The 14,212-nt window shown below is 42.5% G+C and overlaps 1 protein-coding gene across 2 annotated transcripts in view; it reads right to left on the reverse strand.

Moving 5' to 3' along the window:
* Positions 1-12,172, reverse strand: part of CDH24 (cadherin 24) — a 132,547-nt gene extending 120,375 nt beyond the window's left edge. The window contains exons 1-2 of one of the 2 annotated variants that reach the window (XM_056526914.1): positions 11,870-12,170; positions 7,426-7,798 (exon numbers count right to left, since the gene is read on the reverse strand). In XM_056526914.1, the coding sequence (XP_056382889.1) occupies positions 7,426-7,653 (228 nt within the window). In that variant the 5' untranslated portion in view covers positions 7,654-7,798; positions 11,870-12,170. Of the gene's footprint in view, positions 1-7,425; positions 7,799-11,869 lie in introns of both variants that reach the window. The other variant, XM_056526922.1, reaches the window with a different exon arrangement.
* Positions 12,173-14,212: the final 2,040 nt, after the last annotated feature.

Consider the following 14,212-nt stretch of genomic DNA (forward strand, 5'->3'; position numbering starts at 1 on the left):
CAGCCATGTTTGATTATTTTCAGCTGATTCTCTTGGTTTAGGCCTCTCCAGAGCAGTGCCTTGCAGCCATTCTCCCCCACCCCCTTGCAGATTAATTTACACTCTCTGGCTAGCTGAATATGCATATTAATGGGGGGATGTCAATGGTGATAACTGCCAGATGAACAACTCTCGTCCACCACTTTTCATATGCCTTTGAGCAGCTTTATTTTTCTTGAGATTGCAAAATTAAATTGTAAATTGCTATAGATATAAAACTGCATGTACAGTATGGACTAACAGAAATCATGGATACCATTGTATGCATTATAGTACATACAGATCCAACGCTGTTAGTAGTTCACCTAGTACTACCACATCTATATTAATACTTCCCATTGGTGGATACAGCCAGGTAGTGTCATGAGTAGCTGCTTCAAGTCATTTCTGCTATGATTGCTTTCCACAGACATATTCTGTTCTGTATCCAGCATAATAGACAAAAGGTAGGGGGAAGCATTATTTGATCCCCTGCTGATCATGTACCTTTGCACACTGACAAAGAAATGATCATTCCATCATTTGAATGCTCGGGTTATTTATACAGTGAGAGAGAGAATAACAACAAAAATGTTTTTGAAAAACGCATTTCAAGTTATGAATGATTCAGATGCTCATTAATAAACTTCAGACGGGCCTGCACATGAGCTATCTTGAGCAGAGGTCCTTGTGGACACTGGAGGATTGCCAATTGTTTTCTTGCTGATTATGGTCCCAGCTGCCTTGAGATCATTGACAAGATCCTCCTGTGTATTTCTGGGCTGATTCTCATGATCACTGAAACTCCACAAGGTGAAAACTTGCATGAAGCCCCGAGCAAGGGAGATTTTGTGTTCTTCATTTGCAAATAATTGCAACAACTGTTGTATACTTCTCACCAAGCTGCTTGGCGATGGTCTTGTAGCCAATTCTAGCCTTGTGTAGGTCTACAGTTTTGTCCCTGAGATCCTTAAACTGCTCTTTGGTCTTGGCCACAGTGGATAGTTTGTAATCTGATTGATTGCCTCTGTGGACAGGTGTCTTTTACACAGGCAAGAAGAGAGATTAGGAGGACTCCTGTTAAAGGAGTATTGAAGTGGAATATAACTTTCTGAAGGATAGGGGATAAGTTATAGTTCGTGGGAGGTCCGGCTGCTGGGACCCCCTGCGATCTCCTATATGGGCCCACGACCGTCTGCAGGAAGCGCAGTGCCAATCCCTGCAGGAAGCGGTGGCAGACAAGCCCCTCCATGTATCTTTATGGAATACATGGAGGGGGCGTGTTGACCACACCTCGTCATGCGGAGGGACAAAACGCCCCCTTCCTGCGGACTGCCGCAGCCCCTCACAGGAGATCTATAACTTATCCTCTTATAAGTTATATTCCACTACAGTACTTCTTTAAGAGAGTGCTTTTTATCTCAGCTTTTCACATGTACAGTGGGGAAAAAAATGATTTGGTCTGCCACCAATTGTGCAAGTTTTCCCACTCAAAAAGATGAGGGAGGCCTGTAATTTTAATCATAGGTATACCTCAACTATGAGAGACATAATGAGAAAAAAAATCCATAAAATCACATTGTCTGATTTTTAAAGAATTTATTTGCAAATTATGGTGAAAAATAAGTATTTTGTCAATAACAAAAGTTCATCTCAATACTTTTATATATATATACAAATAAGAAAAGTCTTCACAAGGTTTTCACACACTGTTGCTGGTATTTTGGCCCATTCCTCCATGCAGATCTCCTCTAGAGCTGTGATGTTTTGGGGCTGTCGCTGGAAACACGGACTTTCAACTCCCTCCAAAAGTTTTCTATGGGGTTGAGATCTGGAGACTGGCTAGGCCACTTCAGGACCTTGAAATGTTTCTTACGAAGCCACTCCTTTGTTGCCCGGGTGGTGTGTTTGGGATCATTTTCATGCTGAAAGACCCAGCCACATTTCATCTTCAATGCACTTGCTGATGGAAGGAGGTTTTCACTCAAAATCTCACGATACATGACCCCATTCATTCTTTCCTTTACACGGATCAGTCGTCCTGGTCCCTTAGCAGAAAAACAGTCCCAAAGACTGATGTTTCCACCCCCATCCATGCTTCACAGTAGGTATGGTGTTCTTTGGATGCAACTCAGCATTCTTTCTCCTCCAAACATGACGAGTTGAGTATTTACCAAAAAGTTCTACTTTGGTTTCATCTGACCATATGACATTCTCCCAATCCTCTTGTGGATCATCCAAATGCTCTCTAGCAAACTTCAGATGGGCCCGGACATGTACTGGCTTAAGAAGGGGGCCACATCTGGCACTGCATGATTTGAATCCCTGGCGGCGTAGTGTGTTACGGATGGTAGCCTTTGTTACTTTGGTCCCAGCTCTCTGCAGGTCATTCACTAGGCCCCCCCGTGTGGTTCTGGGATTTTTGCTCACCATTGTTGTGATCATTTTCACACCAAGGAGTGAGATCTTGCGTGGCGCTCCAGATTGAGGTAGTTTATCAGTGGTCTTGTATGTCTTCCATTTTATAATAATTGCTTCCACAGTTGATTTCTTCACACTCCCACCCAGCCTGGTGCAGGTCTACAATTTTGTTTCTGGAGTCCTTCGACAGCTCTTTGGTCTTGGACATAGTGTAGTTTGGAGTGTGACTTTTTGAGGTTGTGGACAGGTGTTTTTTATACTGATAAGTTCAAAAAGGTGCCATTAATTCAGGTAACGAGTGGAGGGCAGAGGAGACTCTTAACCCCTACAGGACCCATGATGTAACGTTACGTCATGACACCCTGGGTCTTAAGGACCCTTGACGTACATGTACGTCATGGGCAATTCGGTCCGCGCTGTGCGCCGGGCGTGGATCGAACCGAGATGCCTGCTGAAATAATTCAGCAGGCTTCCCGTGCAAATGCCCAGGGGTGTCATCAGACCTCCCATGTCGGCGATCGCAGCAAATCACAGGTGAATTCACACCTGCGGTTTGCGCAATTCCGGGTCATACGGATCTATGGTGACCCGGAAAATAGGGGGATCAGGGTTGTCCAAGGCCCCCCCCGGTCCCCCTGTAGGGATAGGAGTGAGGTGGCAGGGGTGCCACCCCTCCTATCCCTGCTATTGGTCATATAGACGCAACGAGCAATAGCAGATCGGGGACGGGGGGGCTAACTTTCGGTTTCCCCATTGTGCCCACCCACTGTAGGCGGGGCAGAACGGCGCCGAAGTCCACTTACCCATCCGTGGCAGCGGAGCGACGATCGGTGAAAGAGATCAGCGGCAGAAGAGGACGGCGATGCAGCTCCCTGGATTCTACGGAAGCCGGTGAGTTGCCTAGCAACATCTGGAGGGCTACAGTTTGAGACCACTATACAGTGGTCTCAAACTGTAGCCCTCCAGATGTTGAAAAACTACAACTCCCAGCATGCCCAGACAGCTGTTTGGGCATGTTGGGATTTGTAGTTTTGCAACAGCTGCAGGGATACAGTTTGAGACCACTATACAGTGGTCTCTAAACTGTATCCCTCCAGATCTTGCAAAACTACAACTCCTAGCATGCCGACACAGCTGTTTGCTGTCTGGACATGCTGGGATTTGCAACATCTGGAGGGCCACAGTTTGGAGATCACTGCGCAGTGGTCTCTAAACTTCAACTCTTCAGATGATGCAAAACTGCAAATTCCTGCATGCCCAAACAGCAAACAGCTGTCTTGCCATGCTGGGAGTTGTAGTTGCGTACCTCCACCTGTTGCATAACTACATCTCCCAGCATGCCCTTCGGCGATCAGTACATGCTGGGAGTTGTAGTTTTGCAACAGCTGGAGGCACACTGGTTGGAAAATACTGAGTTAGGTAACAGAACCTAACTGAAGGTTTTCCAACCATTGTTGGACATGCTGAGAGTTTTAGTTTTGAAACAGCTGGAGGTTTGCTCCCCCCTCCCCCCATGTGAATGTACAGGGTACATTCACACTGGCGAGTTTACAGTAAGTTTCTTGAAGTTTGAGCTGCGGCAAATTTTTGCCGCAACGCAAACTCCTAGCGGGAAACTCACCGTAACCCGCCAGTGTGAATGTACCCTAAAAACACTACACTACACTAACACATAATAAATGGTAAAATACAACATATACACCCCATACACTGTCCCCCCCAATAAAAATGAAAAACGTATTGTATAGCAGTGTTTCCAAAACGGAGCCTCCAGCTGTTGCAAAACAACAACTCCCAGCATTTCCGGACAGCCACTGACTGTCCAGGCATGCTTGGAGTTAAGCAACAGCTGCAGAGCACTTGACGTCCATACATGGGGTATTTCCATACTCAGAAGAAATGGGGTTACAAATTTTGGGGGTCAATTTCACCTATTACCCCTTTGGGGGAAAAACAGCATTTTAGTGAAAAAAATTTATTTTTTCATTTACACATCCGACTTTAACGGAAAGTCGTCAAAACACCTTGTTACATGCCTTGAGGGGTGTAGTTTCCAAAATGTGCCATGTGGTGTTTTTTCTGCTGTTCTGGCACCATAGGGGCTTCCTAAATGTGACATGCCCCCCCAAAAACATTTCAGCAAAATTCACTTTCCAAAATCCCATTGTTGCTGCTTCCCTTCTGAGCCCTCTATTGTGCCCGCCGAACACTTGACATACACATATGAGGTATTTCCTTACTCGAGAGAAATTGGGTTACAAATTTTGGGGGGCTTTTTCTCCTATTACCCCTTGCAAAAATTCAAAAACTGGGTCTACAAGAACATGCCAGTGTAAAAAATGAAGATTTTGAATTTTCTCCTTCAATTTGCTGCTATTCCTGTGAAACACCTAAAGGGTTAACAAACCTTTTGAATGTCATTTTGAATACTTTGAGGGTGCAGTTTTTATAATGGGTTAATTTATGGGGTATTTCTAAGAAGAAGGCCCTTTAAATCCACTTCAAAACTGAACTGGTCCCTGAAAAATTTCGATTTTAAAAATTTGAAGCCCTCTGATGTCTTCCAAAAGTAAAAACATGTCAACTTTATGATGCAAATATAAAGTAGACATATTGTATATGTGAATCAATATATAATTTTTTGGGGAATATCCATTTTCCTTATAAGCAGAGAGCTTCAAAGTAAAATAAATGCAAATTTTACATTTTTTCATCAAAGTTTGGAATTTTTCACCAAGAAATGATGCAAGTATCGACAAAATTTTACCACTAATATAAAGTAGAATATGTCACGGAAAAAAAGCCTCGGAATCAGAATGAAAGGTAATTGCATCCCAGAGTTATTAATGTTTAAAGTGACAGTGGTCATGTGCAAAAAATGGCCGGGTTCTACAGTGAAAATTGGCTGGGTACTTAAAGGGTTAAAGAAGAAGTTACAGGTCTGTGAGAGCCACAAATCTTGCTCGCTTGTAGGTGAGCAAATACTTATTTTCCACCATAATTTGCAAATAAATTATTTATGGATTTTTTTTCTCATTATGTCTCTCATAGTTGAGGTATAACTATAATGAAAATTACAGGCCTCTCTCATCTTTTTAAGTGGGAAAACACAATTGGGGGCTGACTAAATACTGTATAAAAGACACCTGGGAGCCAGGAATCTTGCTTGGGATCAAATATTATTTTACTGAGTAAAGTACAAACAATTGAAATGCGTTTTTCTGGATTTCTTGTTGTTATTCTGTCTCTTACTGTTCACATAAACCTACCATTAAATTTACAGACTGATCATTTCTTTGTCAGTGGGCAATCGTACAAAATAAGCAGGGGATCAAAATTTCACTGTATATATCCTACTAGAAATAAGGATCGTGTGGTTGGTCACTTTACTATTCTCATGTTTCAAGTGGCAGTTACAAAATAAAAGCAAATATCCATGGAAAAAACTCCCGATTTTCCTTTCAACCTCAGAGGTACATTGCATGCCTGTAGGGGGCACTCACTCTTTTAATAGGCACAGCACAGAATATGAGGGTACTTTAGAGTACAACATTTTGGTAAAGCTTGGTTCGCACAATGTTTTTTACGGTGTATTTCATTTGCAAAAATGAATTCCCAAAATTGCGGACAAGTCGCGTCAGAATTTTCAACGTTAATGTGTTTTATGTAAGTGTATGGTATAGTAGTTGTCTGTGCACGCAATATTTCAAACTGCAGCCATCATTTTACATATAGTGTGCAGAGACTTTCCCACAGACTTACATAGAGGACATTCATGCATACAAATGTAGACACAATTTAGCATGAAAAACCTAGCCTAAGGGTTGCTTATCTTGAAAAACTCTCTTAAGGACCCTAATGCTGTTTTTTTCAATGATTTTTGTTTATGATGGAGAGACTTCATGCTTAATTACATAGTTACATAGTCAGTATGGTTGAAAAAAGACATACGTCCATCAAGTCCAACCAGGGAATTGAAGTGAAGGGTGTAAGGGGATAAGGGGAAGGGATGTAGTTTTATAATTCTGCATAAGCATTAATGTTATTTTGTTCCAGGAATGTATCTAACCCTGTTTTAAAGCTGTTAATTGTTCCTGCTGTGACCAGTTCCTGAGGTAGACCGTTCCATAAATTCACAGTCCTCACGGTAATTCTAATATCCATTACTTATCTCTGTATTTATGGCTTCTTTTTATGAGTTTTCCAGGCTATATGATTTCTTTTTATCCCGCCCTCTTATTTATAATGTATAGCAGGGCTTTCCAATACCTCTCACTCTTTGATACCCACTAACCTGAGCACTGCTGTATGAAAACATTGCATTGGTCCTTAGGACTGTACACTCACAACCTCTCACTGTCTGTGCAATGTACCGAAAACCATATATATATATATATATATATATATATATATATATATTGCACAGAAAGGGCATATGATCATGTTTAATGCTGACAGCTTGTACAGCAGTGTTCACATTGTGCAATGGGTGTCTAGTCTTTTTAAACTCAAGTTACTTGAAAGCTGTGTAATTCTTACTGACTAATGCTGACTAGTGTGAAAAAAATCATATAGCCCAGGGAACCCCAGAGGAATGAGGCTCTTATCTGTGACACATGTGGCAAAACAAGTTGTTCCGTGTATGAAACAAGAATATAGCACTCTCTGATGAGTCATGTTTCCCAGTTTTAATCCCCGTCTACAATGTGGATATTACTGTAAAGGAGCCGTCAATTCCAAAGCTAGTTACAGAGGTAGAAAAAAGACATGTGTCTATCAAGTTCAAGTCTCTGTGAGTTTGGCTGTTTGATCCAGAGGAAGGCAAAACAAAATGAACAGCATTCCTAAAAGCCTAGTGACCACTGTTGTGAACCCTATAACAGATGAAGCAATTTTTTCTCATGTTATTTGCAAACATAAAATATTTTCAGTTGCATTTCAATTTGTACAATTTTGTGAGTATACAGTATAAGTACACATACTCACCCTTCCGATCAAGACAGGCTCTGGTCCCGCATATTCTTCTATCACAAAGAACTGGTTCCAGACCCAGCTACGTTTGGAACGAGGAGGTGGACCGGGACCCTGAGGAGGTGAAGACGGGGATCCACTTTCTCCATTCAGCCCTGGAGAAGATTCCTCCATAACAGGAACAGTGGAGGAACAGCCCAAAAGTAGTAAGGAAAGTAGAGGGCACAAGTGGAGGGCAGGCATTGGGAGGATGGAGACCCCTCAATAACTCAATGGGGCCAAGGGGCAAAGGTCACAACAAGCTGCGACTTATATGATGTATGTCAGAGTCTTCCATGTAGTAAAGTCTTTTAAGTTTGGGTTGTAACTTAGACCATGAAGCTTGAAACTGGCAAAATAAATGAAAGGGAAAGAAAAATAAAATGGATTACAAAGTAAATTTAATCCTAAAATGCTATAAATCACTTTTCTGTGCTGTGTTCCCCAGTGACTTAAGATGTCTCATTGTTGCACATTTTTTATATACAGTGTTAACCTAAAATATCATTTCAATGCTATATATATTCAATCCATAAACACTGATAATCAAAGTACATGTATTATAAAAAATGACTATGGGGTCTTCCAGACTAGAAATTCTGACCCTAAAGTATATAAATACACTTATTTACACACTTCTTTATCATACGACCGTGTTGTTGAGATAAGTTTGCCATCTGGGTGATGTGTATGAGAGGAGCACTTTCTGTCAGAAACTCTCAGCAAATCAGCATTGAAGTTCAGGATCAGTGAGCTGAAAAGTGGGCATCTAGTGTTGGCATGTTATTGATGCCCTAATTTACTTTGTACCAGTCTCTTCAAGTGTTTCTCTGTTAAATTAAAGTTATCCCTTCCTGTCAAGTTATGCATCTATTTCTTGTTTATATCTTTATCTAGAATGACATCTAAGATGGTCACTATTATATTTTTGAGAGTGTTATCAGTACTCAATTACTATGTGAAATGATGGGACTGGGGAATGTTATCATTGTGTAACTAAACCAAGATTCCCCATTCTCAGCTACAGGACAGGTAAATAAAATGAGTGATACTGTCAGAAATGGCCAGATGTTTTTGACATTTCCATTCACTGTGGACAGGAATGGTACATATTGGGTCCTGTTGTTTTTGGTAATAGCGGGGGGCAGAGTTGTACCCACATTTTCCATACTTGACCTTTCACAGGTAGCAAGATGAATAAAAAACAATGCCTTTCATATTAAAACTTGACAGAAAAGGTCAATTCAAGAACTCCTATTTACTAGTAATTTTATTTTTGGAAGGGAAACTCCATAATACTTTTATAAACATACAAAGAAAGGGAACTCATATGACTTCTTCATTGAGTGCTGCACTGCCGCTATTGTTTCTGCGCTCATTTCTTGCTTCTTCCTCTCACCATCGACTCCTCCACCTCCTGTCTCCCTGCAGGCCTGATATTTCAAGTGAGAAGGTTCTGACTGTTCTTTTCTACCTCTGCTTTTCCCACAGACCATAGGGGGTTTTGTTTTGGTCTTTTTCAGACTATTTCTCCGTCTCATATGATTCCCACTGTTCCTCTGCATCTATTCCCTATTGCGCTCCCCTTTATGTAGAACTTATTTCCCCTGTTTGGATTTAGCTGCGTACAAATTGTACCATCTGTCTCCCCTCTCTACTTCTCCTTCCCCATCTCCCCTCGCTTCTCCTCTCTTCCTCTGTCTCTTTGTATGCCCGTCATGTTCAACACTTTACGCTTTACTGCAATAAGAAGAGGATAAGAAATCATAGGGAGAGACTGAGAGAAGAAAGGAGGGGGGGAAAGAGGGATAGATAAAGATACCAGTAAAGAAGAACAAAACACAAAACAAATGGGCAAGAGAGAGAGAAAAACAAAGCCTTGAATAGAGAGGATGATGGAGGGGAGACATTAGGGGTGAGGGGAGAAAGGCTTGCTGGAATACAGCAGCTTGCCTAGACACAATTTGTGCCACTGCAGAAGTTCTGTGGCTCCAAGGGACACACATGACCATCTGGTGACACGTCTCAGTGATGGCAACACATCTCCTGCAGTCCTACACTAGGGGACTTAAGCAGGTGACCAGAATTTAAACAAGTCACAGTGGCCATCATGTGTCATATGGAGTTTTATAGAGTCACATAGGAGGACGTGGGTGTCACTTTAGAAAAATCCAGTCGTCCTTCTCCTCTACGCTCAAATATTTCATTGTCCTTCTGTCTGAGTCTTTCTTCTCCCCACCACTGTTTTTTTAATGCCACCCTCCCGCTATCTCTATTCCAACTGCTTGTAAAATTCATGTCTCTTTTCCCTGTAGGGTTTAGCGGATTATTCAAGGATGGTGAATGCTGGGTATTAACTTCCACATATAAAATACGATTTTTCCTGCGTCTGCATCTGTGCATCAGACGAATTAAACTCTTAAATATACATGTCAGGTGGATTGTCTGCCAAGAAGTGTGTACAGAATGTGCTACGTGATAGGCTAATTGAGGCATTGATCATCCTGGAGCCAATCCCTTCACCTGTCTGACTGCTCCCAAAAACTCCTTACAGAACCCCATTTATGGTCCCTATAACTCCTCTAAGTGCTCCCCTTAATGAACCATTAAACCATTTGCTGCATATGATCCCATTGTTCAATTACAGCTCTGCTAACAGCACCTCCTTTTATCTCTCTTTTTACAATGCATTATATTGGTTCAAACCGTTTTGCTGCGACTCTTCCATTACTTATTATACTGCTCTACAATCCACCCTTTCACTCTCCTATTGCTCCACATAAATTCTGTAACTACTCCGTAATTACACGTACGCCTGCGTTCATTACCGATTTAACCTCTTTCAATAAATGCGTCACGCAATATGTTGTCACCAATGCCCGACTCCTCGAGCTCCTCCTTTTTTCACATTATTTCCATTCTGTAAAGTTTACTTGTCTGTATAGCTGCCATTGAATACTGAATGTCTATGACTACACATTGTTTACAATCAGATTGTTTACAAAATATGACAAGGAACGGTAAAAACATAAACAACTGTTCTGTGATCATCTACTGAATATCCACAACCTGTGTGCTCACCGCAGCTTCTTATGACTTGTCAGACTGCCAGGTTTCAGGATTACGAATAATAGTAAAGCTAGGCTGAGCAATATTCCTCCAAAGGGGCATCTGCCACCTTTACCTGAGGTTATCTATGGAAAGTTCCAATAGGTGCTGCTACAAAAACCTAGCAGAAGTGGCACCTGGGCGAGAGGTGGGACTGGCGTATGCTATATGCGTATGCTAAACCAGTCAGAAGTGCTCACTTGGGTTGCCTTCCCACCCTTAGGGTGCGTTCACACGCTAGTAACTAGCAGCGGATTTTCCGCTGCGGGAAATCCGCCGTGAGTTACGCTACCATACATTTGAATGGGTCCGCGGACAGTCCGCAAATCTGACACTCCGCGGACTATCTGTGAACTCATTTAAATCAATGGTAGCGTAACACGCAGCGGAAAATCCGCTGCTGGTTACTAGCATGTGAACGCACCCTTAAGACTTTTTTGCTGTCAGGAAATCCTGCAGGGAATGTATTGAGCCCAATGGGCACCTTTGCATATAGTCCTTTGGTTATACTAGTGCTGACCGCCAATTTTAGGGGAACACATTTGGTTCCTAAAGTAAGGGGGCAATTCAGGCGTCAAATGTTATTAAAAAATTATTATTATTTTTTTTAAACCAGTCTTGGTTTTAAAGTTGTAACATTTACCATGAATATTATAATTCTCATGAACTGTAGTCTCCTGTGCCCATATGCCCCTTTTCCATAGCAGTCTAAGGATATGTTTACACAGTTGTAAAATACTGCAGATTTGCTGAGATTTTTTTGCAGATTCTAACTTTTTTTTTAACTGAAGGTAATTGGGCAAATCCGCCTGAAATCTGCAGCATTACAGTCACGTGTGAACAAAGCCTTATACTAGTAGGAAAGAACTTTCTATACCGCCCCCTGTGGCATGAAGTAAGTGAACTCCTCCCCTGCTCCCAGTGACTGCTGTTGCACTGTGTGAGAGGAGATCATGCAGACAGCTGTGTCACATGCAGTCCCATGTAAGAGCAGTCAGTGTTCACGTTTGACAGTGTTTCCCAACCAGTGTGCCTCCAGCTGTTGCAAAACTACAACTCCCAGCATGCCCGGACAGCCTTCGGCTGTCCGGGCATGCTGGGAGTTGTAGTTTTGCAACAGCTGGAGGCACACTGGTTGGGAAATACTGACGTATGTAGTCTGCCCACCTGCTTGCATACCAACACACACATCCAGTATACACCACCTGTGCCCATGCCCTGCCTCTATGGACACACACTCCCACACGTGAAGTACGGCTACATACATGTTCACACATGATCCTCACACACTCAGGCAGAAGTTTGAACGCACCGTATAACTCCAGACGTGAGAGACCGCGCCAGAGACAGGTCAGGAAGAGACCTCTGCGGAGACACCGCTGGCTACTACCCGCCACAGAGACCGCTCCAGATGTGAGGCAGATGTGAGAAAGCCCGGGAAGACTGCTGCAGAGACAGCTCCACATCTACGAGAGGCTGCTGCTGCCGCTACTGCAGAGACCATGTGATGAGGAGGCACAGACAGTGCGAGGGCACAGAGACAGGCACACACAGGTTCCTGCAGATGCTGCCCTGGTTTTAGAGCGAGTGATGCTGAGAATACGAGTTGACATACACCCCCCCAAAATAAAATCCCCTGCACTCCCCCTCCTCCTTCTAAGTCTCTCTCTTTCTATCTCTCCTCCTCTTTCTTCCTCTTTCTCCTTTCCTCTAATACAAGAGGACACAAAGAACAGAGAGAGAGACACAGACAAAGTGACAGCCTCAAAACAGGGACAAGGAGTGAGATAAGCAGACAGCAGCAGGAGGACGTGTACATGGAGAAGATAGATAGATAGATAGATGGATGGATAGATAGAGATGGAGGGTGGATAAACACTTGTGCACACAGCAATTCACTGACAGATCACAGGGCTCAGTCAATGGGCATCTGACATGGCTGGTTTTGGATGCAATGTGACTCCTGCCCCTGGGGTACATACACAATTTTATATTCTACAAGGGAAGGAGCAGAGTCACACTGAAGATATATGTCCAGTATATATAGTCTGCTGGGCTAGAGAGGGGAATACAGGGTACAATAAATAAACCATTCTGTTAGCATTGCATGCCAGTCCATGATGTAGAGGAGAACAGAGCAGGGATGGGGAGAGTGGAGGGCAAAGGAGGATAACAGTCTTCGTAAGAGGACAGACAAGTGTCTTAGACTTTGTCGCCGCAGAATCCTCTCTATGTCACATGTAGACTGTGTGACCAAGAACAATGCACAGCGCTGGCCCATTATCTTCAATGGGCTGGACACGTCACCCACTATAGTGGTCAGTTGACATTGTAACGACTCAGGAAAGTAATGGGAATCCTGGAAGTAGTCTTATCAGACTTAGAAAGGGGCTAGAGAAAAATGAATCACACTTGATATTGTAAGGGTGTGTTCACACAGTCAGCTTTTTAATTGAAATGATTGAATATAAAGCCAGCAACAGATCAAAAAAAAAAATGGGCACTTATAAAGGAAAGACTGGGAACATCTCCCTTTTTCAAAAATATTCCTGAGGTTGTATTCAATTATTGCAATGAAAAACCTGAATGTGTGAACACACGCTTAATGAGTGTGACATGCATAAATGCAGTGCTTACTGAGTGTGACATGCATACATGCAGTGCTTAATGAGTGTGACATGCATACATGCAGTGCTTAATGAGTGTGACATGCATAAATGCAGTACTTACTGAGTGTGACATGCATACATGCAGTGCTTAATGAGTGTGACATGCATACATGCAGTGCTTAATGAGTGTGACATGCATAAATGCAGTGCTTACTGAGTGTGACATACATACATGCAGTGCTTAATGAGTGTGACATGCATAAATGCAGTGCTTACTGGGTGTGACATGCATAAATGCAGTGCTTACTGAGTGTGACATGCATAAATGCAGTGCTTACTGAGCATGACATGCATAAATGCAGTGCTTACTGAGTGAGACATGCATAAATGCAGTGCTTACTGAGTGTGACATGCATAAATGCAGTGCTTACTGAGTGTGACATGCATAAATGCAGTGCTTACTGAGTGTGACATGCATAAATGCAGTGCTTACTGAGCATGACATGCATAAATGCAGTGCTTACTGAGCATGACATGCATAAATGCAGTGCTTACTGAGCGTGACATGCATAAATGCAGTGCTTACTGAGTGTGACATGCATAAATGCAGTGCTTACTGAGTGTATCATGCATAAATGCAGTGCTTACTGAGTGTGTCATGCATAAATGCAGTGCTTACTGAGTGTGACATGCATAAATGCAGTGCTTACTGAGTGTGACATGCATAAATGCAGTGCTTATTGAGTGTGACATGCATAAATGCAGTGCTTACTGAGTGTGTCATGCATAAATGCAGTGCTTACTGAGTGTGTCATGCATAAATGCAGTGCTTACTGAGTGTGACATGCATAAATGCAGTGCTTACTGAGTGTGACATTCATAAATGCAGTGCTTACTGAGTGTGACATGCATAAATGCAGTGCTTACTGAGTGTGACATGCATAAATGCAGTGCTTACTGAGTGTGACATGCATAAATGCAGTGCTTACTGAGTGTGACATGCATACATGCAGTGCTTAATGAGTGTGACATGCATAAATGCAGTG

The sequence above is a fragment of the Hyla sarda genome, chromosome 1 (assembly GCF_029499605.1).
Source record: "Hyla sarda isolate aHylSar1 chromosome 1, aHylSar1.hap1, whole genome shotgun sequence".
Taxonomy (NCBI): Eukaryota; Metazoa; Chordata; class Amphibia; order Anura; family Hylidae; genus Hyla; species Hyla sarda.